Below are 26,336 nucleotides of genomic sequence, written 5' to 3'. Positions count from 1 at the left end.
TTAGAATGCCTATATCTGAGTGGGCCAGTTCTGTGTCCACCCATGGGAGACGACTGCCAGTACTGCGACACCAGAGCGTCCTGCTGATACTAAAGACTTGAACAGTGACAGCGAGGTTGACACAGATTGTATTGAGGGATTCATGAATTGCACCGAAAGGGATGCTGATACCAACATCGACCGATACGGCGGGACATAGCTTCCATATCCCATCACATCCGCCTCGAGACCAACAGAGCGATGTCGCGCCTATTCGTCCATCGCAAGTGCGAACGAGAACCAGATTTTTGGTGTCCCTCTCGAACAACAAGCCGTTCCATCAGGGACGACTCGTCGCGGTAAAAACCGAAGCTATGTAGATAATAGCTTTGTGGGTTATGGGGACTGCTTTTCCAACAGAGGTTTTCAGGGGGACTACGGGTATGGGCATGGAAAGCCTCACAACTACGATACTCATGTAGCACTGCCAGTCTCTAATCGCAAAAATGACTACCGGGCTGTACTAGGTACTGTCGGAAGCCTTGTTGTAATCATCGACCAAACACCACCCTATACTCTGCCACTTCCAGTGTATCCTGGGCTCTGGGGGCGACAGTGGTGCATATCAGTTCTGATTTGGTATGCTGTTCAGCTCTTCCATACCTTTGAGTTAGCCCTTCCTCCACTATCTGAGGCCATCGAAAAATCAGCACCCAGGTATCTAGGTTACGAGGCGGGTATGCATCGGTCTCTGACTCCGGATTCTATGTTGATGACCTACCTACTTTTCTTGATTGTCTCGGCCCCCATAAGCTGATCTGGCCCCTTGTCAACATATACTCGTATTTCAAGCTTGGTGCTCGCTTGAACGACCATGTCCGTTTCCGCCAATGATGTCTGTGTCGGTCTTTGAGTTTGGCGCTAGCCCGTTTCGGGTTCTGTAACGTCTTCATCTTCGGTCTTCTTCATCGTCTATCCCTCCAATATACTATTCCTCTGGCCCTTCTAGCGCTGTGTGACGACTATGATCTGGGCGCAGCCCAAGCGGATTGCGAATCATATTCAGGCAGCAATGAAATTGACTCGTCTAAATAACGTCTTTGAGACGTCCTGGTAAGGCTTTCCAAGGTTGGTGTCATTAGCAACCTTTCTGTTAAAAATTTCCCTCCCCCTTGATATATCAGTTGCACAGACTATTTCCAGTTCCTTAATGCTTATACTGTGTCCTATGGGGGTCACATACGAGAGAAAGGCTCCTGAAGAGCGCTCAGGGTCGACTACCAGTTTGCCGGAGTATGCCGAACTAGCAGCCCACAGTGATGGACCGCCGAGCTCTACCCTCTCGGACTTATCAAGACGAGATTCTTTGGCATCCTTAGATCAAGTCTTTGACGGGCTCATACCTGTTGAGGACAATGGGAGAGTCACCCTTACTGTTGGGAAGGACGCCGCCAGGTTGTACAGCCAACTTGTTCAGGATTTTGAGTATCAAGAATCTCATGATGATCCACAACCCGATGTCCTTCAATACGCAGCGAAGGCATCTCCTCGAAGCTTGAACATTGTGCTCCAAGTCGTGGGATCGCGAGGCGATGTGCAGCCCTTCCTGGCATTGGGCAAAGGTCTCCAGGAATTTGGTCATCGAATACGACTTGCGACACATCCAGTCTTCCGCGACCTTGTTGAGAGTCATGGCATCGAGTTTTTCAGCATAGGGGGCGACCCTGCCGAGTTGATGGCTTACATGGTGAAGAATCCTGGTCTGGTACCGAAGTTTGCAGCTGTGCGGAAGGGCGAGGTCTACCGCAGGAGACGAGCGATCCGGGACATGTTACGAGGATGTTGGAGATCTTGCTTTGAGCCAACGGACGGATACACTCCAAGAACTATACCGTCAAGGATCTTCAGCAACAAGACTAAGAAGTCATCCGACCGTGCTACGGAACCACGACCTTTCGTTGCAGACATGATTATTGCCAACCCTCCTTCCTTTGCACATATCCATTGTGCAGAGAAACTGGGTATACCGGTTCATATCGTGTTTACGTAAGTATCATCTTCCTATCTTCAACTTTGAGTACCATTGACGAAGAATTCCAGCATGCCATGGTCACCCACAAGGGAATTCGCTCACCCACTTGCTGATGTCAAGTCGTCTGAAACCGATGTTGCGTTGGTACACTACCTGTCATACTTCCTGGTCGACGCAATAATCTGGCAGGGACTGGGGAGCGTGATCAATCGTTTTCGATTCAAGGTGCTTGGGCTCCAAACCATTCATCCGACTTTAGCTCCCGGAATGATACATCGTCTGCGTATACCTCATTCCTATTGCTGGTATGTTGATGAGCCTTAGTTCGGCCTACTTCATCGTCAGCGTTCTGAAACTCACGAAAACATAGGTCGCCTCATTTATTTCCCAAACCACGAGACTGGGCCCCTCATATTACGGTGCCAGGCTATTTCAGTCTACCTCGTCACACAGACTATTCTCCACCCCGGGCACTTCAGGACTTCCTCTCCTCTGGCCCTCCCCCGATATTCGTTGGGTTTGGCTCTATCGTGGTCGATGACCCAAATAAATTGACGATGACCGTACTGAAAGCCATAGAGTTGAGTGGTGTTCGCGCAATCATTTCCGGCGGTTGGGGCAGCCTCAATGCGGAGGCATTGGCCGCCAGCAGCAATGATGACAACATATTCTTCCTCCGAAACGATTGCCCTCACGATTATCTCTTCCAGTACGTCTCGCTGGTGATTCATCATGGCGGTGCTGGTACGACCGCAGCGGGTATAGCTGCTGGCCGGCCTACGATAGTTGTTCCCTTCTTTGGGGACCAGTTTTTCTGGGGCTACATGGTCCATCGGTCAGGTGTTGGTCCGGCTCCAATCCACAACCACAACCTCACTTCAGAGAATCTTGCATTGGCTATCAGTGCAGCTCAAGAGCCCCCAATGCAAAGCCGTGCATTGGCGTTTAGCAAGAGGATTCAGTCTGAGAACGGTATCGACGCTGGTATCAGCTCAATACACGCTCAGCTACCCAGAGCCACATTTACACCCTGTGCTCTCTTTCCGGACCGCGTGGCCAGCCTGCAATCTACGATCAAGATCAAGAGCAACTCGGACCCCAAATCCAAGCAAAAACAATCGCAAGAAATATATCTAAGCCCTTTAGCGGCCACATTTCTCCGCAAGCACCAACTTATATCATCATCCACATTCGACAACATGAACATGCACCGGCCGACAGAGCACAATATTGCTTCGGGACCCTTCGACCCCGTATCTGGCGCGGCCTGGGCGGTTCTAGACCTACTGTACGACGCCTTCAAGGGCATGGGCGAGATGCTCACCGAAGTCGGACACATCCCATACCTGGGCTTCAAAGCTGTCGACAAGGGAATCGAGTCTATCCGCTCGACACCGCTACCGCCAACATCAGCAACATCCCCCTCTGTCACCCCAACATCCTCTTCTTCGTCTTCGACAAGCCATCTCCCCGGTGGCTACTTCGTCAAAGGCACACTCCGGGTGTGCAAAGCGTCCGCCCGAGCACCTGGCGCCTTTGCCTCCGCCATCGCGTCTGGCGCGCATAACCTGCCGCTGCTGTACAATGACCCGACCGTGCGGCCGACGCCGCGCATCACGGGCATGAGTTCGGGGCTGAAGGCTTCGGTTGCAGAGCTGGGGTTCGGGCTCTACGACGGACTTGTCGGAGTGGTCACACAGCCGATCATGGGTGCGATCCATCCACATGCTGCACTGGAGTCGAAAAGAACGCGGGACAATCCTGGGGACAATCCGAAGGGCAAGGAGGTGGCGGTGGAGCAGGAGATTCCGCCTTGGACGGTCGGGGCTGGAGCGCTTGGTTTCGCAAAGGGATTGGGACGGGGTGTCGTCGGCATGCCGATTAAGTTCTTTGCGGGTATGTGTTCTGTTCTTCTCCCCTTTGACTGTGCGGTACACGCGTATTTCATTTGAGTGACTAGACCACATTTCTAACCATCTTTGCGTCCGGGGTAGCCGCCGGTGGCATCGTCGGGTACCCGCTCCAGGGCATCGACGCGGAGATCACAAAGGCGTGGAAAGGCGACGATATGAAGGAAGTTCGGAAGCAGAGGAATCTACAAGGCGAAAAGGAGTATTTTGACGCCGCGTTCACGAGCGAGCAAATCAGAGATGTGACGATCCGGTGGAACGCCATTGTGGATGGGTCTGTGATGAGGTGATGGAGACGCTGGGTACAGCACGGCAATTCACAAGTTTTGAAGCTACTCACGGAGTCGATGCCATCGGTCCTCGTTGGACCTGGTCGGCGCGAGAATGTCAGTGGCGAAATGTTCACGATGGATATGGGTGCGCTCAGTGTGTGCATCTCTTGCCACGACGGTAGACGGGTTTGTCATCTTGATCATTCTTTGTTGGGCGTTTTCTTGGATGACCGCCCAGGTTTCGACTGCCATCTAACTAGTCGTAACTTGCCTCCCCTTCAATCTTCCTCCTCTGTCTTGATGGATCCCCGGAAGACGCCCCACACCGGACGCCCAGACGAGGCCATCACCTTCTCTGGTGAGGCTGCGGCCTTCTTGATGTCGGCCATGCCTAGAGAAGTCTAGTAGTCATGGTATCTGTATGGTAATGAGCGGTTCAGCTTACGTTGTTTTCGCTTCACTGATTTGTGCGGAGTCTGCTTGCCAGGAGTGGGTGGTGGTGACAAGACAGAGTTGGTTCGGCTTCTGGGTGGTTTAGGAGCAGAAGCACGGGATGCAGAGGTGAGACCATCATTGTTGGGACTCAAAGCAGCTGGGCTTGTGGTGGCAGGAATAACGATCTGAATCTGAGATGTGAGCTTCGAACATTTGTGGGTAGGATTCTCAGCGGATCTAACCTTTGGATGAGCAGGGGTGACTGGAAGAGAGAGCTTGATGCCACTGAGAGAGGATATTTCGGCGAGCTTTTCTGACATGGCTTCACCAAAGTTGAAGTCTTGCTCTCTGGTCGAATTCTTCCAATTGACATACACCCTGGCGTCGTTGTGCTCGGTGAGGCCAGGCTTGCACTCCATGCCGATCAAAGCTTCGATGTTTCGCCTCATTTGCTCCTGAATTTCCGTCATTGCTTCAATAGAAGCCATCGCGTTGGTGACCTCGAGGATGTCTTTCTCGGTTGCAGGTTCAGATGAACGGATTGGATCAACGCTTCCCTTATCATGCGTCGACTTCAGGCTAAGAAAGTGGGCGTCGAGGTTGCGGGCACGAGTGTTGAGAACGGTACTGGCACGTTGTAGATCGGCAGCAATGCCTTGAAGGATCTCTGCATGGAGCTGAGCATGTGCGTATTTGAGGAGAAGAAGATTCATTGCAGAAGTCATGGTTGCTGTTCATACCGTCGTGTAAGGAGGTGGCAGATCACGTGGTTTCACAAAGGAAAGATTTCGAAATACTGCAGAATAAATAGAGAAGACGCAAACCTAGTAACAGACAAGGGAAGGAAAACAGTGAAGCGAACAGGGTGTCGCTACAGCGAATCAAGGGAATCTCGGCGCTCCACCTGGTGAACAGACCCAAGACCAGCTTGCCCGTATACATCAAGCATATGTGCATCTTTATCTTGGGTTCAGGGGTGATATATGAATACTTCATTGAGGAATACCTAGTTGATCTCGAAACTCAAGTTCTTCTCCAAAAGAGGCATAAAGGTAACTAATGATTGATACAACAATCATCACTCCCAAGTCTCCCTTCACGTTTCTGAGATTTGAGGTTGTTTCAACTGGTCCAACAAGTAAACTCAACCCAGCAAAGGGCCACAAGTATGCGCCAGTCAAATCATCAAAAGCTGTTTGAACTTGGATGTCTGATAATAGGATTGACGGCTGACGTGTCTGCCTATCCTGCATGAGCGTTCTCACTTCACCACTTCATCGCGACAGAATGTTCCCATTGCCTTAGTCTCAACAATCGCCGGCATGGTTGCAATAAGATTCTCCAGTCCCTATGAATTCATATGAGTAGGATCGGCCAGCCGTTGGTTGATCGGAGTAGACCAGCGATTTGTCATTTCTTTACGAGTGGTCGCGCCCATTGCAACTTCGGCCGTCGAGTGCGCTTGGTCATGGGGCTATCCTCATCGGGAGAGAATGACTGTCTGCGTCTGCGGATTAGTGGACTAGTTGATCGAAGTCGGCGATTGGTATTGTCGTGTGGATTCTCGGTATCTTCTGAGTCAGAGGTGTTCGGGTTTGAGATGCGGTTCCCAGTAGATGCGAACTGAACCCTCTCAAGGAAGGTGTTGACATCTTCTGAAGTGGCTTGATTCTCCCGAACTTTAGTGTCTAGCTGAGAATACTCCGTCCAGAGGTGAACGTTGTCTCATTTGATTGGGTCGTCTGGAAGCTGACACCAACGCTGAAAAGCCAGGGTGGCGCGGTCAAATGTGTGGCCAAATGAGATTCATGTCTCCGTCTGCAATTGCTTGAAGAAAAGTGGCGGTAGTGTGAAGGACGTCTGCTTGATCGTTCAGTTTGTCAACTCGATTCTTGAGATGGGTTGCTTCCAGCTTGAGCTCGGCGGCCCGCGAGAGGAGGTGTTTGACTTGGTCGAATGTAGGCTGGGGAGGATTTGGGAGGGAGGACTTTGCTAACGAGTCATGAGTTGAAGTATCCATGACTGCTGGCCTGACAGAGGAAGGTGGGAGTGGAGATGAGGAATGATGTAGAAGAGAAGACGACGAAGGCGCAGAAGGGCGAGCTGAGAAAGGCTGTATGTATGAAGAGCCCCGACGACTGCCTTTGGACTTTGCCGTGAACTGCCGTTGATTGCGACTTCCTTACTGTCGCGCACACATTGCACCTTCCTGTTGCGCCTTCCTGTTCTCGCGTGGATTCAGACAAGACTTGCCGGATTTCCTCCCCAAACGCACCACATCAATAATACAGGAGCAATTTCCGACTGCCGGATCAGACACCATGAAAGAAGTTGGCCGATATCACTGTACAACAGTCTCATCCTGGTCGGTACGAAACGTCTTTGCTTGTTTCCATGGATCTGGTGCCGAAGGATTGGCCTTTTTCCATTCTTCTATCCGGGCCTCCAGTTCTTCGAGATTTCCCTGCATCGAATCTTGAACAGGTACATCTCTGACTTCCCAGACATCTTCACTGCTTGGCCCAGTTTTGTATTTAATGATCTTTTTCTGATAATGTTCCCGGATCTGTCGAGCCCGTTCCCTCTCCGGTATGTTCCTCGTTCTCATACACAGCCAGAAGTCGTTCCAATGATTGGAGCAACTCCTAAATTCACCATATCGATATACATTAACAAATTGCCCTCCAAAGCTCTGGCAGAACATGGCATAGTCAAAGGCTGATCGACATGACATTGATGTCGGGTAGAGTGAATCTGGTGAGATGTCCACGGGTTCATAATCAATAGACGCCTTTGACTGGCCCTCCTTTGTTTTATATTTTTGCTCTTGACTGCGCAACTCCTCGGCATAGAATTCCTTTAGGAGGTCGCGAAATGATGCGTCGCTTTTCCCTTGTTCGGCAAGCTCTGGGAGTTGGGAAGGTGAGGGAGTTGTCGCAAGCACTGATGGTTCGGGGGCTGTTGCGTCAAGCGGACTAGCAGCAGCAGGAGTTGCTGGCTTGGAATCCCAGAACCATCCCATAGCTCGCGCGAGATGAGGTGGGTAGGGGAAAAAATTGTGTTGTATGAATGTCTACTTTGAACGCCTGAGGTAATTCACGTACTTCCAGATGTCGTCGAAATAATAAATTTCACGTGTCAGGTTCAGCCACATTCGGGGTAATTTGGAGACGAGGTTTTTCCGATTCAGCCACAAATTATACGAAGTACGATGGTACAAGGTGGTCGCGTATCTCAAATGCAGATGCTTCGACGTCATAAGCGGTTGCTCTTTATTTTGTGGTCATGAGACAACAGTAGGTCTCTACTGCTCAACCCATTCACTTTGCCGCAGATTGAGGCCGATCTCTCGTCGCTAGATATGTCGTCGCATATATTCTCGACAGTCATGCTCTAGGACGGTCGCCACTACCAACTCGCCCAATATCGAAGCGATAACATGATCGGCTCTAGAACCCTTCGATCGGCTTGGGCGCGTCCTCCCTTAGCTCGGGCAACAAATCCGAGAAAGCAATATTTCTACACTGCAAATGGCTTTCGTCCTCGGCCTGCCCTAGGCACGTTACCCACTGGCAGGAGAAAGGCCACCAACGAAGCTGGCGAGGACGAAACGGGTCATATCGACACTAAGCCAAACGAGGGTATCTTCTTCTTTGACAGTATGCATACTCTCCCTTTGGTCAATATCATTCGCTAATCATGATTCCCCAGACGTCTTTCCGCTCAAGCTGCAATGGCTGAATCTAATCCCATATCTCAACCCCGACAAGTTCCTCGCAACATCCCTCCAAAAGGTCAACCAGCCTGGCCTCGCCCTTGCCGACACCTCAAGTATCATCAAGCGCGCCCTGCCCGACCAGATGCCTCTTAAAGTACTCGAGGTTCTTCCAAGACTTCGCGAGGGTGGTGCATTTGTCAAATTCTCCCATGATGGAGCAATCACCGCACAGGAGCTGGAGAACACATTAAAGGAATATATGAAAGAAAAACCTATCACACCCTGGTTCAATCCTCTGCGCACAGTTCGTGCCTTTTTGGTTCAAGGAAAACCCTGGATCGAAGACTTGTACCGTGTGCCTTGCGCGAGAATCAGAGTCGAGTTTATGCCCACAACTCCCGAATCCTCTGCTGCAGAATTAACCCAGGAGACCCTCTACTCATTGTTCCGCAGATACGGCAAAATTTCAGAGATTATTCCTCAGCCTTCCGACTCCAAGGTTCTTCCCAAATTTGCCTACGTCGATTATACAAGAATTCGCTTTGCCACCATGGCCAAGAATTGTATGCACGGCTTCACAGTCCCCACTGAAGAAGGGGGTGGTAAAGCTGGGACTCTTTTGAGACTAAGCTATGAGTCCAAGCGGAAGAAGGGCTGGTTCTGGGATTGGATCAGTAACCATCCAAGAATTGTCCTCCCCATTCTCGTGGCACTTTTGACCGCTACTTCGGTCACTGTCTTTGATCCTATCAGAACATTTTTCATCCGCATGCACATCACTCATGGCTTGCATTTAGAGGACCAGGCTTTGTACAGGTACATCAAGAGTCAGCTTTCTCGAGGTTACGATATTATCCGGTTTAGAAAGCAGTCAGAGAACGATGACAACTTGAGGATAATATGGGAAGATCGGCATGAAGCTATCCAACAATTACAGACATGGTTGATTGAAACCGCCGACACCTTTATTGTTGTGCAAGGCCCTCGAGGTGCGGGAAAGAAAGAGCTGGTCATGGATCAAGCGTTGAAAGATCGGCCCAATAAACTGATCATCGATTGTAAAAAGGTACAGGAAGCACGTGGCGATAGCAATACTATTGCAGCCGCTGCTGATCAAGTGGGCTACAAGCCAGTCTTCTCATGGATGAACAGCATCAGCAGTATGGTGGACTTGGCGGCTATGGGTACCATCGGCACCAAGACTGGCTTTTCTGAAACCCTCGACTCACAACTGGCCAAGATCTGGAGTAATACTACCGCCGCTCTCAAGCAGATCGCTTTGGCCCCACGAAAGAATGACGACAAAGACATGAACATGTCCGATGACGAATGGCTTGAAGCACATCCAGATGCTCGGCCAGTCGTTATTATCGACAATTTCTTACACAAGAGCAATGAAGGGGCTGTCAACATGGTCTACGACAAATTAGGAGAATGGGCCGCCACATTAACCACTCAAAATATCGCACATGTGATATTCTTGACCACAGATGTCTCCTTTTCCAAATCACTTGGCAAGGCTTTACCAGACCGAGTTTTCCGTCAAATTGCCTTGAGCGATTGCACACCTGAAGTGGCTAAGAAATTGGTCATCAATCAAATTACCCGCGATTCTGAAGACGATGAGGAGGAGTCTAAAGTCACAGAATCGCGGATGAGGAGTGATTTGGATGAGCTTGATGGAGTCATTCAAGTCTTAGGAGGTCGACTCACAGATCTAGAGTTTCTCGCTCGTAGGATCAAGGCGGGCGAATCACCAGGCAGTAAGTTTTCTCGTCCAAAGCAATGCTCCTCTTGGATTTAGTACTAACAACAAAATCAGAAGCTGTTCGCCAGATTATTGAACAATCGGCATCTGAGATCCTTAAGATGTACCTGCTTGATGTCGACGTGGCAAACCGTAAATGGACGCCGCAGCAAGCCTGGTATCTTGTTAGAGAACTGGCTGCCAATGAGACTCTACGTTACAATGAGCTCCTCCTCAATGATATATTTAAGGATGGAGAGGTTGTCCTCCAAACCCTGGAGCAGGCGGAATTGATTTCCATCTCCTCTCAGAACGGCCGGCCATACGGTATTAAACCTGGCAAACCGGTTTTCCAGGCCGCTTTCGAATACCTCACCGAAGATGAGGTCCTGAAGGCACGTCTTGACCTCGCCATTCTGACTCAGTTGATTGGCATTGAGAACAAGAACGTGGATAAATATGAACTCGAACTGAAGACACTGGGAGAATACCCTGGGACACCTAGTGAATTGAAACCCAGGATAAAGTGGTGCTTGGACAAAGCCGCGGCTAGTCATGCAAAGGTCGAAAAGTATGAGACTCAAGCTGGGCGATTCAAGAAAATACTGGCGGAAAAGTTCTGAGAAAAGAGCCAGGCTCAACATATAGGAGTGTAACAACGTATACGAACATGACCAATAGTACAGGATAAAGATGTGGTGGATTTTCTGCTCAATCTTCATGTGAATTCGAGGCTGGTGACAACCAATATAATGGACATACAATACCACCCCTGGCCTGTGATTGTGATTCTCTACTATCCTGACATACATGCTCTTGATGGCTCACTCGTTTCAGGCGCTTGATCTACACTGTATGGCCAAGTCATCTCTTTTTACAGACGAATAAGTTCTGAGCGACCAAGGCTGAGATAAATTGACGAGGCTGAATGAATCCAACTGAATGACTCCTGACGCCACAATGTGGCTTAGTGACTGTGGCGCCACGGTCAACGTTCACGATTCAATGAATCGGGGAGCAAACAGTCTTGCGATCAGGCCATTACCTTCTACGCTTCTTTAACAATTCTGAATACCCTTGTCGTTGTTACTGCAATCATGCCGGAATGACAGTACATTGATACCCCCCACCCGACCACAACCATGGACGATATAGCGGGGTTGAAGTGGACTTCGACCCCTGCCACCAACGCTCACAAACCAGCGCCGTTGACCTCGAACTATTCAGCCTTCTCATCTCTAAAGCCGACCCCTCCTACTTCGGGACGTGCCTCTCCACTCAACCAACCCTCCAGCCAACCGCCCTCGAAACCGGCCACACCTGCGAACGACAGCTTCGCGAATCTCGTCGGGTTCAATAGTTCCAGCAATGCAAACAAGAATCTGTCTTTACAGGAGCAGCAGAAGAGATTGCTCGACTCAAAACTCAAAAAACAACAGGAAAATGCTCAGAAATTACAAAATCAATATGCTGGAGGAGATGAGCAGTTTTGGAACAATCTAGGAAGCGGTAGAGGCACTCCGGCTCCTGAACGTCAAGCACAATCCAGTGTCAATCCTTCGAGGGGGAACGGAGTCAATGATGAGGAGGATGACTTGTTCGCCGCCTTCAACAAGCCTGTAGCAGTGACAAAGGCACAAGCTGTAGTTCCGCCGCCCGAAGCAGCAACACAAAACAATGTGGAGGACGACGACCCATTTGAGCTATCAGCATTCTCTGGTCGGCGGACAGATAAGGTGGAAGCGACGACGACCGTTGATGACGACGATGATGTCCTGGGACTTCTTGGGAAGCCGGCGTCTGCACGACCGAAACCATCCTCCCCACGCAGGCCAGTAAGAGAAGAGCCTACAAGTGGCCACCCCCAGGACAAGGCAGTGGCCGAACTAGTCGACATGGGATTTCCTGCTGATAAGGCCAAACAAGCACTGGAGACAACAGAATCTGGCGTGGATGTCCAAGCTGCTGTTGGTTATCTATTAAACCAAGCACATTCCGAAGCACAAGCAAAATCTCGATCTAGAAATGCAAATCGGCAGGAAGAGCCTCGCGATCGGGGAGAAAGAGGGAGCAGCCACCAAGATGCCCGGTCACAACCATCTCGGCGACGGCCAGTGGAAGAAGAACAGACCCGCTCTCGAGAACGTGACCAAACTCGGGGCCAGGAAAAGGATTTCGAGCAGATGGCCTCTGAATTAGGGAGCACCTTCCTCAAAACCGCCGGTTCGTTCTGGAAGCAAAGCACGAAACGTGTACAACAAGCGGTCCAAGAATTCAACTCTGATGGTGAGGCTAGTGGTGGTACACCCAAATGGATGAAAGAGGCTGAAAGACAGACTGCTCGTCCTCAACCTACGCAAACACATCAATTTGAGGACGAGTATGCACATATGCGACTTCGGCACAGGCCCGCGGAGACAAACAAAGCACCACAAGCGACGGATGAGGCTATGATGCTTGAATCCTCCCGACCCACGCCCCCTCCAAGAGCAAGCAGATCGACTCCTCAAGCAAGAGTTGGATCGGAGTTAACACCAGATCATTCTCGTGACCACTCACCAGCAATTCCGTCTCGACTGCGAGAACCAAGTCAGACGCAACAACCTGCTTTTCTCCGGCAACAAACCCAATCACCGCCGCTAAATCAACGGTCTACCTTAAGCAGACATGCAGCCGAAGAACAAGCGGCACAAGCATATGTCAGTTCGGCGCGACGACGAAAACCTCAGGCACAGGCTCCTGCACCACCGCCAGCGGCACCAGAGGGCGACTTACTAGATGGCGGGTTTAAAGACAAGTCTACACCACCACCACCGAGGTCTACTCCAGTATCGAGCTCACAACAGCCACAACCCCAAACCGCGAGACGGACAGAAACACCTGTGAGACCACCAGCCCCACAACGCAACATCCCTACTTTATCTGCCATAACCCTCAAGGCAGTCCACTCCCACCGGGAGAAAGGGAACGAGCACTTCAAACGCGGCGACTACTCCTCAGCGCACCAATCCTACGGAACATCCATAACGCACCTACCCGACACGCATCCGCTGATCATCGTTCTCCTGACAAATCGCTCCTTAACAGCCTTGAAAGTAGGCGAGCCCAAGAACGCCATCTCCGACGCCGACAAAGCGATCGCCGTGATCGGTATCTCGAAAGGCGAGTCCGAAACCATCGACTTCAGCAATGGCGATGCTCCAAAACCCATGCGCGAGTACTACGGCAAAGCGTTGATGCGCAAAGCCGAAGCCCTCGAGCAAATGGAGAAATGGTCGGATGCGGCGTCCGTGTGGCGCGAGGCCGTCGAAGGCGGCCACGGCGGTGCAACAGCCATCCAAGGACGCGCCCGAGCCGAGAAAGCATCCAGGCCCAGCGCGGCAGCCACACGCCTGACACCCTCATCATCAGCGCCCAAACCACGCCAACCAACCGCCGGCCCGTCCTCAACAGCAAACAACCGCGCTGCAGCCGCCGCACAAAAGGCATCCGCGCAGGCTCAAGCCGCCGCAGTGTCGAAGTTACGTGCCGCGAACGCAGCAGCCGACAAGGCGGACGACGAACGCTTCCAACTAGGTGACAGCGTGGACGCACGCATTCAGGCGTGGAAAGGCGGCAAAGAAGCCAACCTACGTGCCTTGCTGGCAAGTCTCGAGAACGCGCTGTGGCCCGGCAGCGGGTGGAAGAAAATCTCGCTGGCCGACTTGGTCCTACCTGGGAAGGTCAAGGTCCAGTATATGAAGGGGATTGCCAAGGTGCATCCGGATAAGGTACGTATATTTGGGTTCTGTTTCTGTAGTTCAATATGGTGTGGGGTTCATTAGATTTTGTTACTGACGAACAACTTCCGAATTGTGCAGATTCCGACCGATGCGACGACCGAGCAGCGCATGATTGCGGGTGCGGTGTTCAGCGCGCTGAACGATGCTTGGGATAAATTCAAGGCTGAGAATGGATTGTAGCATGGCTGTGTCCTTTCACGTGGGCTCTGATCCTCGAGGCGATAATGCTCCACGAGTAGGGCTTGGACGGTTCAAGTTTGCCCAATACGATATGAAGCGAAGACAAGGCCAGCTTATGCAACTCGATTTCTTGATAGAATTACATGACATTTGGGATGGGCGTCGCCGCCATGTTTTTTCCCCAATGTATGGGATGTCGCCTCCTGCCCCCTGATAGCTTTGGTGTTTGATTTGTGGAAACCTTGATGAACGTGTGTCTATGCCGATACTGAGCACTGGAGACACCGGACCGCCTACGATGGCATATAGTCAGATTACCATGTAGCGAGCTTCTGCTCATGCGAACTAGGAACTGCGATTGGGGTTTGTGGAAAGCGGAATCAGACGATCATGTGCACTGAGATGGATTGAGTTCGGAACAAACACGAGAGCCTTGCGGATCACATAATGCATGAGGTGATTTTCTCGATAGGTTATCAGCTCCACGATGGATACAAATCTCCAAAAACGCTCAGCTGATGTGATTGCCCCATAATGCAACACATGGTATTGAATTTATACATACGGTGAATACAACATGTACATAGCTCCTCGACGATCGCAGTCGGGAGTCCAGCACCAGCACCAGCACCGCCACCAACCATCAATGTCATCACCGCTTCTTGCCACCGATCTTGGCGCCCTTGTTGGACTTCTTGCCTTTGTTCTTCTTGGTGTTCTTCGCCACCTTGGACACCTCGGCGAGCTCGATCCGGGCGCTCCGCTTCTGCCACGCGGACCATCGGTCTCTGCGATCGAACGGCACGACCTTGATGCCCTTCCTCTCCGCCGCGTAACCGATTGAGACGTTGGATTCACGGTTCGTGCCTGCCCGCATGAATGGCAGTGGTGGTGGACGGCTGGTTGTGCCTTTGCTGTTCGCGCTGAGGTGGGATTCGAGGAAGGATGCACTGCTGCTGTTGCTGCTGCTGCTGCTAGTTTCGGGTGTGGGGATCGGTGAGGCGTACATGTTCAGTCGGCGGCGAGTTGGAGCGTTAATCGGCGCGGGGAGCTGTGAGCCCGCTCCTTCTTTCTCCAGCGCGACGCCGATGTAGCGTCGTTTCGGGTGGCGGCGCGGGTCGCGGTAGTATCTCACGTAGCCACTTTCCAGGGCGTAGATGGTGTGGTCTTTGCCTATGCCGACGTTGTCGCCGGGGTGCCATAGTGTGCCTTTTGTTGGGGGTTTTTTGTGAGAAATGAATCCCACAGCGGCGGCGCAGTTTGCATGAACTTACCTCGTTGCTTGAAGATGATGTTTCCTGGTACGACGTATTCTGAGGCCGTCTTTTTCGCACCCAGTCGTCGACCTGCGGAGTCTCCGGGCCCATTGGCTCGTCCCTGTGCTGCGTGCGAGGCATATCTGATGAAGCTGGTTGTCGCCGCAAGGGGTTGGAGGTGGCTATGTCTGGAGCAGAGGCTGAGGGCATTCAAGGACGAGGCCAGAGCTGTCAACGGGCTCTCCAAGGCCGTGTGTGCCCGGGAAAGTCGAGGCTGCAGCATTGTCGATCTGGACCGTTATTATGTGGTGTGTCTGTTCACACATGAGATTCACGTCAACTACAATTGGGGATTGAACTTTGATAATTTTACGGTGGGCTGGTGGATTCTCCCCGAAGCGCAGTTCTGTCAGGTGGTCGTGATACGGTGGCGCATAGCGTGGATATGGACGGAGGGTTCTCATTAGTATTGTCAGGGTGATCTTGACAACTTTCCACATTTACCATTCCAGCAGAACATAACTGCCATATCATCCGATTTTGTCCGATCTTAAGTCGGAAAATCACCTTTGCTACAATCTACCGACGCCATATACTATCTGTCTTCAAGATGAGGCTTGTTCTCACTGCAACCCTCCTCTTCCTGGGGGTCGTATCTGCTCAGTTTCAATTCTTCGAACAATTCTTCCAAGGGGGCCAGCAACAACAGCAACAACAGGAGAAGCAAAACGTGCCGAGTGATTCTAATTGGTATCGCCAAAATTGGGAAAGTGGTAAGTTTGTCCAGATGCGACCCCAACCATACCACTGCAAATCCTCTCGTGTTACCGAGTCCATGAATGGTTTTCTGGACTCGTGCTTTTGTCATATTGAAGCGAGCGAGTCATATCCACCAAGGCTAGCCTTTCTATCCGTCGGATATACTACCCGGCTCTTGGCTTTGACCTTCTAAGGGAAATGTCGGGGCAGTTTCACTCGTAGCTCTCAGGAAATGAAAATTGGCTGACTGTTCATGCAGCGACATGTAGCAATTACCTTTGTGCCGACACCCTGGCGTGTGTGCATTTCCCACATCACTGTCCATGTCCACATCCTGATGTGGAGGACAAAGTTGAACTCGCAGATGGGATTGCAGTGTGTGCGAGCAAAGGGGGCTTCAAGACCGGCGAGGCTGAACGCAAGATTGAATTGGCCAGGAAAGGGTTGATCTGATGACGTCGAGGTGCTTTGTAGTGTGAAGGACTGTCCGGACCTAGGTATTGTTCCGGTTGGTAGACTTGGGCCGACCACAGAATGCTTGACCGCCTGACTGGAGGTGTGTTTGTTTCTGCGTAAATTTCGCCTTGGAAGTTGGACACACCCCAAAGAAGAAAGCGGTTGAGATTAGACTTCTCCCACTGACGTCTGAGCCACGATTCTTTGACTGTGCTTTCTCGCGACTTCGTACCTGCGTGAAGCTGAGGAGGGAATATCTAACTCAATTAGGCTTGTTGCAACTCCATATTTTGAGGTTGAGGTAGCATTGAAGTTGTGAAGCTGTGAGGTGTGCTATCTGTGGAACCACAACCAACGAACGGTCCTTGTTGCATGGTTCATTGTCATCAATAGCCGTCATGTGGGATTAATCCCACACGAGAACGCCATGTGGAACCTTCTTAACGAATTCCGGTGACAAGTGGAGCGGAACCGACAGCTTGGGTCTCGAGTCTTGCATCTTGCATCTTGAATCTCGAGCCTTGAGCCTTAAGCCTTGAGCCAAGGGGGGAGGGAATTAGCGCTAGGGTATCGAACTTTGGATGATGCATCGTAGAACTGTAGCTCCATCGGATGTTTTTTGCGATGTGTCAGCACCACTTCGTGTTCAAAGTTCGAGCTTGAGATTGTCACGGTTTGTCACTGGGTCCAACGTGGTGTGGAAACATGGTCTCTATTTGTTTGTGTTTCAGGGAGAGATGCAGTGCTGCAGCCTGTGGCCTGCGGCCTGCACCCCCAGCCCACAGTCTGCAGGACTTGGGGGCTTCGACCTCCCTGGAGACCTATCTCTGGGCCTTCCAAAAGGGGGCCCTCGGGCTCTCGGGCCAGGGGCCAGGGGCCTTCTAACTAGTAAGCCAGGGGCGCTGGCCAGAAGGTCGCTGAATACCCAACAGTCTCAAGATGTTCACGGTTACCACATTGGATCCCACGCCCCCGGCATCTGGAGCCTGGAGGTGCCTAAGACTGGTGTAAGTGGCTCCAAAACCTCCGTCTTGACAGTTCGGTTAAACGCACAAACTGTTCTAGATTTTGCATCAATCTCGAAGTTTTTTGACTTCCGCGGCACCACCATCCCGCAAGTCCCTTCACGGCTATTCATCAATTTGACTCCAACAACCTGCATATCTTCATGCTCGTCACGGCATCCGCCATTGAAGCATTCCTTCCTATCTGGGTAGGTGCCAACCTTTCTGATGTCAATCGAAAGCAGCCACATGAGGTTCTGAAAGACTGGCATACTCGGTATTACGACCGGAAATTCCTATTGAGGTCCGAGTCTGAGCCCGAGTTTGATTTCCACACACCGGCTCCTGGTGTTGTGTTTTGACTGGAGGCCGCAATGGCTCTTGCGACTTTTGACATATCCTCCTTTGTATTAAGCCCTTCGCTTAAGACAATTCCCAGAGCCCTTCGTTTGTATGCCCATCCTTCTCCCTGTCGAGCTGGTGTGGCCTGATCTTCGGCGATGCCCGACCAGAGACGCTGCACTGCACTGTGAGAGGAAAAAAAATCTCTGTCCCTCAAAGCTGTGACTTCCGACATGTTTGGCATGGTCCTGAACACATCTGCCCACTCAGGCCCTCATGCGCGCGTGGCTTGCAGAAAATACGGGGAGCACGTGGCGGGCCCACCATTTACCTACCAACAGGGTTCCTCGTTACGGATGGCACCCACTGTCTGTCGGGATCTCCATCTGTTCCGATTCCCTGGTATCCTCCTCTGAAAGGCTGAGTCCTTCTACTACACCGGACCTAAGGAGGCTGTGGAGACCGAGTCTTTCGTCAATGCCAGTGCTCCATGGTGCTACCGAGATAACACGAATGCCATTGAAATCATAGTTCACCATCAACGTCCCTAGGATGAAGCCGCTGCCGCATAGTTCTTAGCATCGATCCACCTTGACATCAGATTCCCAGCGCAACCATTCGAGTCCTCACTAGCGTGGATCCAGGGCCCCTTGCCTGTTGACTTCTGGATTAATAAAGGTGCACCGTCAAGGGCCATAGCACGAGCTGCTCCTTCGTATCAAAATATGTTCTGTGCCTTGGATGGGTTTTTACCACTTCAGCTTGACCATATCCCCTCTCGTCTTTTGCAATACCCGACGGCAAAAAGCCCAACGCAAGAATCGATCCCTCAGCGATGTTATATCCCTGACTGCTCTGTCAGTGTTGACAATGTTGTGTGGTGTGCTCAATCTGGAGCAACTCGTCGCAGACCTTTTGATTCGCCAACCTCCTACGTGACTTGCATGACCGCGCCTCTAGAGTCACTGTGATGAGCCTGGTAAGTCAAGGTACTTGCTTCCCTTTATTATGGACCGGCATACCATGCCACAAACGTCTTCTGTGGAGATATATAAGCTTGGTATCTCCACCCAGCAATTTAACAGCGCGTTTCTCATCTGCAAGTGCACAACTGAGAGACTCCCGCCTCCTAGATCATCGGATCGACCATGCAAGAGGACTACGATAGCCAGCCTGGCTCACCTGGGCCCTCTAAGCGAAGGCGGTATTCCAGAGTCAGTCGCGCATGCAATGAATGTCGTCTGCGCAAAATCCGGTGTAATGGCAGACAACCGTGCGAGCCTTGTGAGGACTTCGAACGACGTGAGTGCCACTCTTGAACCCCCAACATCAATGCAAAGTTTACAAATCTTCAATAGATTGCACATTTACCTCCACTAAAGGCCAAAAGGTGGCGGGTGCACCCCGGACCAAGATCTTAGAAGATCGATTGCGAAGAGCGAAATCTCTGATCGCAAAGCTTCGAGCGCAAAACCCAACCACAATATCAGCTGCCGATATAAGTAATGTTTTTGATTCTCCACCAGGATCTCCTTCTTCAGTATCCGATACGACAGGCGCTACTGATGAAAGCACTGGTGAGCACTTGGAAAGTCTGATGGACGGCAGAGGACATTTACTGCTCAATCAAAAGTCCGCAACTTATTATGGGGGCGGCTCCTCCTTTGCATTCCTGCAGAAAACTCAGCAACTCTTTTCTCCAGATGTTCCACCTATCGGAAACATCTGCCTGGAATCTCCGCAGTCTGCAATATCAGAGTTGTTTGACTCGCCTTTGTGGGAAAAGCAGGCCATCCAAGATCATTTATCGCCTCCAGAAATATTGCCAGCACGGCGAACAGCTTTGGAGCTTCTGGAGGCTTATTTCAAAAACGCTTTACCTCTGTTCCAGTTCTTGCACGAGCCGACTTTCCGATTACAGGTAGACCGAATCTATGGCCTTGATCCGTTGGCCTTTGGAGAATTGGATCGCGACTTCCTGCCCTTGTTCCATTCGGTCATAGCAATTGGATACCTCTACAAACACGACATGCATCAAAGGTATGGTTGCAAAGCATCACTAGATCAAGCGTAAGTGGACCCCACCGCCTGTGCTTCATGTCTTACTGACACGCCCCCTTTCTAGCCACAATCACTTTTCCAAAGCGCACCGGATGACAGAACTCAACCGATGTCGAGACATTTTAGGTTTGCAGACCATAATAAATCTCGCTCTATTCCTGATATCCACGTGTAGAGTCGCCACGGCTCACACCTTGATCGGACTCGCAGTGTCTGCCTCTTTGCGGATGGGTTTGCACTCGCAATCGTCTTGCAGCGGCTTAACATCTCTCTCTAGAGAAATAAAGATACGGGTATTCTGGATCGTGGTCAAACTCGACATTTATAGCAGTATCCTTCTCGGACTACCTATGATGCTTGATCTTACGTACGTCGATCAGTTCAAGCCCAGTACTTCCTGCCAAGACTATACAGATGAGGAGACTGGTGGTTTCACTTCGATATTCAGTCGGCGATCGGCTGCTGCTTCCGCTCATTTTCTCGAACTCCTGATGACCATGCGGAAAATGCTTAAACATTTCTATCCAAAGACCGATGAGGAGGTGGATGAAATTGATTTCGCCAAAAAATTCGCTATCAATGATAACTTCATCGACGGGATGAAAGAGGAGTTCAGGAGTTGGCGAGAAGGGCTTGTTGATGTCTTTGGGTCATCCGAGGGACAAGAAAACATGAGCAGGTAAGCTCTTTTTGAGTGTCCCTAGACATCTAACTCCACTAAACAGTTGTAGCATTCTCTATGAAATGGAGATGGTTCATAATGTTGGACACATAATCCTCTACCGACCATACTTACACTATTTGACGAAGACAAAAGACGAAAACCCACCGGATCCTCGACTCCTAAAATGTGCAACATCGTGCGTCAAGATCTCACGCTTCACGATTATTCGATCCGAGGAAATGTTTTCCCAAGGATTTCTAGAGCCAGCTGCATGGCACTCCACATACATATTATTTCTCTCCATCGTTGCCTTGATCTATTTTCTTGCAACCCAACATGGGAATCGGGAGTATATGGCTATACAGAAAGAAGCGGAACGAGGCATTCGACTATTACATGGCACCTGTTGCCAACACACTGGGTCTCGAAAGTTCCTGGTAGCCCTGAAGGTCAGTAGGTCTGCTGCGTTGCCCATATGTTGCTCACATGACTAAGGCGCTGATTGCAAAGCAATCAAACTTTGTCGATCTTGATATCGACAAGCTGTCCCACGGAGTGAAACCTCTCTGTCAAACCAAAACACCTGCCAGTGATGAGCACCAGAAATTACAGCAAACCCCAGAACAATATGGAAACATTACAGACTCACAGTGGGTTGATGGCAGAGCAGTCCACATGGCACAAAGACTACCGATGCAGACAAGCAACAGTCGACAGTTTGTCTATCGGTCCCAGTCATACGACAACCCAGCTGGAGCAGCAAGCATCAACCCTCCCACGTCTCCGTTCTACCAGTCACAATACGGAGCGTACGGCGAACAGAACCCGGCATGGAGCCGGTCAACAGCCACCTTGAATACAACAGCGGATCTACACCTGAGCACGGTTACATTCCCATATCAAACTGGCCCAGCACAATCTATCAGGATAAACTATGGAGAAAGCGAAACGGATCACTCTCATGCTAACCTACACCCGTGGTCCTTTCCGGCGGACATGAGATTTGATCAAGCAGGGTCCAGGCAAGAGCCTACGGTGCAACCTCCAACACCCTATGGGCTTTCACCAGAAGAGGCAAGAGCGTTCTTTGGCAATAATCACGGTCAATAGCGCTTCGTTTTACAATGCCACGAGTTTTGGTGGCGATGAAATCGCGATTTTCCAGGCGAGCACAGCAATGAAGTTATTCTAGGGCTACAGGAAAGATGATTAACGAATTAGATGAAGAACGATCACGACGAAAGGAACTTGGTTGATACGACTGTTGGTCTGAAAGCATGCCCGCTTCTGTAGCAAAAATATTCAAAGGGCACTGAACAGCGGGTCCATCCTAGCGCCTGAGCGTCATAGGCTCCCACTTCCCAGGTACATACGAGTAATGAATAATAGCCCACTTTTTCAGATCAATTTACTTCGGACTGTTTGTGCAGGGGAATTACCCAGTTCCAAAAATTGACTCACCTGAATACCTACTTCGTAATAAGCGTTTGAATCGGCCCTTCTTTTGCAGACAAGGTAACCCCTGAATGAGGCAGAAAGATCATGTGTGCAATGCCCCAGGTTACACCCGGCGGGAGAAGTTGATCTCAAGGCCTCAAGGATCAGACATGGGCATGGACTCGATTACTCGGTTAGCGCTGCCCAGCCCTAATCGAACATTCTACGTGGCCTTCTATCGGCAACTTTAACTAGTTAGTTCGCGTTCCACACTGGTCCGTCACTCGTCGCTAATTTGAAGCATGTGGAAGATCAAAGGGGGGCTGAGCCTGTCCGGGCCGGCAGACCTCTGCAAGTCACTCACCGGTAAATCGCAGACGGGGATGGGCGGAAAGTGTCACTAATGACATACGGATACGATGAGTCGGGAAAAATCGAGACTTCGAATATCATCCTTTGTCTCCCAATAATAATGCGAGCTTGTGAAGGGGGGGAGGGCTTTGATTGGGGTTTACCCGAACGATCACGCATGTGATGCAGATGCCTAACGATCCATCTCCACTGCCTGTCACATTATCATTTACGAAATTACGATAGCCTGGAATTTTGGAGCATCTCCTCGCTCCCAGAAAACCAGTTCTGGGCGATGCCTAAAAGGCTCAGCAGGCCAGCCTTTCAACCGAGGTGCTTGACAGAGGATCCAAACCAGCCCCTTTCGATGATGGCACCTAATTAGAATCGAATCAGACCCGGAGTTGGAGATTCTAGGCACCATCAAGCTCCACCAGTTTTTGCTGGGACAGACGAGCTACTTCCGAGCGGCACGTGATGCCTGGAGCGCCCCGAAGTGCACGTGGTACGGAAGTGATTTTGGCCCCCAAAGCGAGTGTGATCATGTCCCCAATCACGCTTCTTTGCTTCCCCGTTAAACCCCATGGTAGATGGGGGAGCCTATCAACATCTTGCCCATCTCATCTCTATTTGCACTGCCACCGGCAAAGGACAAAGTGAGGCTCGAGAGCCTGGTTCGGACCTCAAGGGAATGATCTGCGATTCTTGAGTCACTAGAGGTGAGCATCGGGGGATCTTCTGGTCGACATTAAGCTCGACGGTCTCTTCCGATTCTCCTCTTCATCTGCGTCTAGCTAGTTAGGACTCTGCAAGATAATGATCCCAATCCTCGCTTGATTGTTCCTTGTGGATCCCGTCAAACCATTCAGTAGGCTCTTGCGTCTTCCATGGCAACAGCATCCATCGATGGATCCTTTCTCTTTGACGGCAGGCGCCCTCCAGATAGCTGGCGCCTGTGCACAATGCACGGTGACTATCATCAAATGGGTTGGAGACGTTCGGACTGTTGATGCTCGCATATCGTCCTTTTGTGACGAGGTCGCTGCCCTTCAGGCCACTTACGAAGGACTGGAGCGAAGTTTGAGCTCGCCATTAATGGCGGAGGCTGCTCGTGTGGCCAATCAGACCTCGGATGGTGCGCATCTCTGGACACAGATCAAAGAGGCGCTCAACGATTCCAAGCGAACTATGCGAAGAGTGAACGACGTTCTGACCAACATAGCCAGGACCTCAGGATTTGGTCGGCGTGTCAAAACCCAGCTACAGGAATCGTTGGCATCGGGTGAGCTCTCCCGACTCCGTCAGCGGATTCAGTTCTTCAATTCTGCCCTTTCCCTTCCGATTCAGATGGTCTGCGTCATGCTTCAACTCGAACAGAGGGGTATGACGGTCGAAAGTCAATCAGCCCTAGACACGAAGCTTGTGTCACTTGAGAGAACAATGAGAGAGCTTGTCCGATCCTTGACTGTGCCAGCTCGTTCTCAGACCCTGGGTGGCTCCACGGTTGTTGCTGCCGAATCAGAGTCTCTGGCCGGGAATGAAGGCATGGACACGTATATAGCGTTTGCTAAGAAATTCCTGTCAACAGCCTCCGCTGCGGCAAGCACCCGATCCTCATTAAGCACAATATCTCAGCCTTTGGATCATGGCGCATTACTCGAACCTCGGCGGCAATCGATCCCAGATGATCCGTTGCCTAGCGAGCACAGAGCTAGAGTCGCAGGATGGATCTGCTCACCATCCGCAAATGAAGACTTTGCGAATGGAAGAAGAAGACCTGCCGTAACGCCTCTGGTCGACGTGACCAATACAGCAAGCACCGAAGACGACTTGGAGGTCGAGTTCCTGCGAACCAAGAGACACTTGAAGCTGGGTCAGGATAGAGTTGAGCAAAACAATCACTCCGGAGCCGAGACGCATTTCCGTAAAGCGCTTGCGCTCATGGAGAGTCATGACTTCGAGGGAAGAATATCGCTCCAACCCGCCGAAGTCATCTTGCTACTTGCCGAAACCTGTCTCAAGCAGGATAAACTTGACGAAGCTATCGCTCTGCTTGAACCTGTCGCCGAAATGCGAAGTGATGTCTTCCCTAGTGACTCCAAGGGAAAATCACATACCGATTACAAGAATGCGGCATCCAATGCTCCAGACAAGCTGCAAGCGTTGGCTGCCAGTCATATGCTGGCACAGGTCTTCCTTATGAAATCAGATCATGATTCCGCCGAAGAACATGCGTTGAAGGCATTCACCGATCGCAGGAAAGAGCTTGGTGCGGCTGACGAGAAAACGATCGAATCAGTTCAACTGGTCATAGATGTCTATCGTGCCCAAGGCGATGAAGAGGAAGCCGAAGGATATGAAATCTTTCTGGCCCCTGAACAAAAGCCACAGATCACTACTAGCCCAGTACAGGTCATGATTCCACAGGATATTCCACGATCGGCACCAATCACAGTTTCACCTCAACAGATCTCATCCATGCCAATGAACAGAAACAGTAGGTCAAGTTTTGCGCAAAGGCTTCGACATTTCGGAAAATCATCCCAATCCAGTCTTGCACAATCGCCACCAATTACCGACCTCCACCGATTGTCCATTTCGCGGTCTACAACTTTGAACGACCCATCGGATGCCGATGTTTTTGGCGGCCGCGCTGAAGGAGTCCGAGGATTGAGTTCGCCCTCGGAAACTTCGACACATGGAAGAAGTCTTTCGATCAACGACGATGATTATATGACACCACCATCTATTGCCAGGCTAGAAAGGTCGAGCTCGAGTAGATCTATCGAGCCGACTTTCCTCGCTGTCTCTCAATTATGCCTGGAAAGAAAGTATGATAAAGCCGTCAAAGTTGCCATGGCTTTCCTGAACACTTATCAATCGCATGTCATGATCGTTCGAAAAGCAGAGATCGAGAAGAATATCCGCAAAGGCCTTGGAGGCGGTCTAGCAAGCACGGGCCGAGGCTACGGCGCCATTCACTACTTTTGTGAGCTTAAAGAAGAACATCCGGAGGAGGTAAATCTTCTGATCAAGCAAGGGGTTGATGTTAATGCCGTTGCATACCAAGCAGGCTATACTGCCGAAAGCCCAAAAGGGGCTTTTACACCACTACAACAGGCAGTAGAACGAGGCTACTCCACCATAACTAGTCTACTACTCGCGATCCCCGGTATCATGACAGATGTCAGAGATGGAGAAGGTTTGACTCCGTTGATGGTGGCGTGCCGAAAAGGCCACTACGATATCGTCAAACAATTATTGGTCTTCCCCCTTCCGTCAACGTTTCCACAGACATGGTACGGCAACTGTTTGATCCACGACGCCGCGCGGAGGTGTGATGCAGAACTGGTCGAAATGCTATTGGAAGTAACGCCAGATCTGGATTCTCGAGACCGGTTTGGGAAGACCGCATTAATGCATGCCATCATGAAGATTGACATCAGTGACCTTTTTGAGCGACGGAAGCGCAGCGTTGGACGCTTGAGGACCGTGCAGGTTCTTCTCGAGGCCGGGGCTGATCCAACATTACGAGATCATGTGTCTGGGATGTCAATACGAGACTATGCCATGAAGGAAACGGATGATGAATTAACGAATTTGTTGGACCGAGTGCCTAGGAGAGGTGTAAGTGAGCTTTTGGCCTGAGACACTATGCCTGATAGAGCAGCCGAGAATATTCCACCCATACGGCTTTCCATATCGTTGGATTTGTCTATGTTGCCGTTGGATAGTTCTATGTACCTTGCTCGCTGCTCGCTGCTCAGGCGAGGAGTTGGATGTACGAGTAGTCCGTATCTTAAGCGAATTAATAGAAGTGGGAAAATGATTTATTGGCAACTTTAGCATCGTTCTGTTGAATCTATTCTCTTGTCGATCATCAACCAAAACCTGAATGCCACATGCTGAATGGCAAAATTGCGCCACACACAGCCACACACCACATCACCC

General features: G+C 50.8%; 8 protein-coding genes across 8 annotated transcripts; 5 read left to right on the top strand and 3 right to left on the bottom strand.

Annotated features, from left to right (window-relative positions):
* Window positions 1–1,189: 1,189 nt before the first annotated feature.
* LTR84_012173 (uncharacterized protein) lies at window positions 1,190–4,211 on the top strand (the record flags this gene model as incomplete). The annotated part of the gene is made up of 4 exons (XM_064855697.1): window positions 1,190–2,025; window positions 2,080–2,316; window positions 2,382–3,907; window positions 4,006–4,211. The coding sequence occupies 4 exons, from the start codon at window positions 1,190–1,192 to the stop codon at window positions 4,209–4,211; spliced, it is 2,805 nt and encodes a 934-aa protein (XP_064708357.1).
* A 260-nt stretch (window positions 4,212–4,471) lies between these two features.
* On the bottom strand, window positions 4,472–5,353 carry LTR84_012172 (uncharacterized protein; the record flags this gene model as incomplete). Its single annotated transcript, XM_064855696.1, has 2 exons — window positions 4,472–4,584; window positions 4,639–5,353. The coding sequence occupies 2 exons, from the start codon at window positions 5,351–5,353 to the stop codon at window positions 4,472–4,474; spliced, it is 828 nt and encodes a 275-aa protein (XP_064708356.1).
* Window positions 5,354–6,969: 1,616 nt separating this feature from the next.
* On the bottom strand, window positions 6,970–7,650 carry LTR84_012171 (uncharacterized protein; the record flags this gene model as incomplete). Its single annotated transcript, XM_064855695.1, has 1 exon — window positions 6,970–7,650. One exon carries the CDS (start codon window positions 7,648–7,650, stop codon window positions 6,970–6,972), a length of 681 nt encoding a protein of 226 aa, XP_064708355.1.
* A 417-nt stretch (window positions 7,651–8,067) lies between these two features.
* Window positions 8,068–10,716, top strand: LTR84_012170 (uncharacterized protein; the record flags this gene model as incomplete). The annotated part of the gene is made up of 3 exons (XM_064855694.1): window positions 8,068–8,287; window positions 8,340–10,109; window positions 10,169–10,716. 3 exons carry the CDS (start codon window positions 8,068–8,070, stop codon window positions 10,714–10,716), a joined length of 2,538 nt encoding a protein of 845 aa, XP_064708354.1.
* A 519-nt stretch (window positions 10,717–11,235) lies between these two features.
* LTR84_012169 (uncharacterized protein) lies at window positions 11,236–14,055 on the top strand (the record flags this gene model as incomplete). Its single annotated transcript, XM_064855693.1, has 2 exons — window positions 11,236–13,863; window positions 13,954–14,055. 2 exons carry the CDS (start codon window positions 11,236–11,238, stop codon window positions 14,053–14,055), a joined length of 2,730 nt encoding a protein of 909 aa, XP_064708353.1.
* Window positions 14,056–14,707: 652 nt separating this feature from the next.
* LTR84_012168 (uncharacterized protein) lies at window positions 14,708–15,594 on the bottom strand (the record flags this gene model as incomplete). The annotated part of the gene is made up of 2 exons (XM_064855692.1): window positions 14,708–15,264; window positions 15,330–15,594. The coding sequence occupies 2 exons, from the start codon at window positions 15,592–15,594 to the stop codon at window positions 14,708–14,710; spliced, it is 822 nt and encodes a 273-aa protein (XP_064708352.1).
* A 3,426-nt stretch (window positions 15,595–19,020) lies between these two features.
* LTR84_012167 (uncharacterized protein) lies at window positions 19,021–21,707 on the top strand (the record flags this gene model as incomplete). Its single annotated transcript, XM_064855691.1, has 5 exons — window positions 19,021–19,174; window positions 19,231–19,942; window positions 19,998–20,612; window positions 20,665–21,046; window positions 21,093–21,707. The coding sequence occupies 5 exons, from the start codon at window positions 19,021–19,023 to the stop codon at window positions 21,705–21,707; spliced, it is 2,478 nt and encodes an 825-aa protein (XP_064708351.1).
* Window positions 21,708–23,291: 1,584 nt separating this feature from the next.
* On the top strand, window positions 23,292–26,033 carry LTR84_012166 (uncharacterized protein; the record flags this gene model as incomplete). Its single annotated transcript, XM_064855690.1, has 1 exon — window positions 23,292–26,033. One exon carries the CDS (start codon window positions 23,292–23,294, stop codon window positions 26,031–26,033), a length of 2,742 nt encoding a protein of 913 aa, XP_064708350.1.
* Window positions 26,034–26,336: the final 303 nt, after the last annotated feature.

Source organism: Exophiala bonariae, assembly GCF_035927105.1.
Source record: "Exophiala bonariae strain CCFEE 5792 chromosome Unknown scaffold_7, whole genome shotgun sequence".
In the NCBI taxonomy this organism is placed as follows: Eukaryota; Fungi; Ascomycota; class Eurotiomycetes; order Chaetothyriales; family Herpotrichiellaceae; genus Exophiala; species Exophiala bonariae.
The sequence above is the reverse complement of the archived record's forward strand: the minus strand, read 5'-3'. Positions and strand labels throughout refer to the sequence as shown.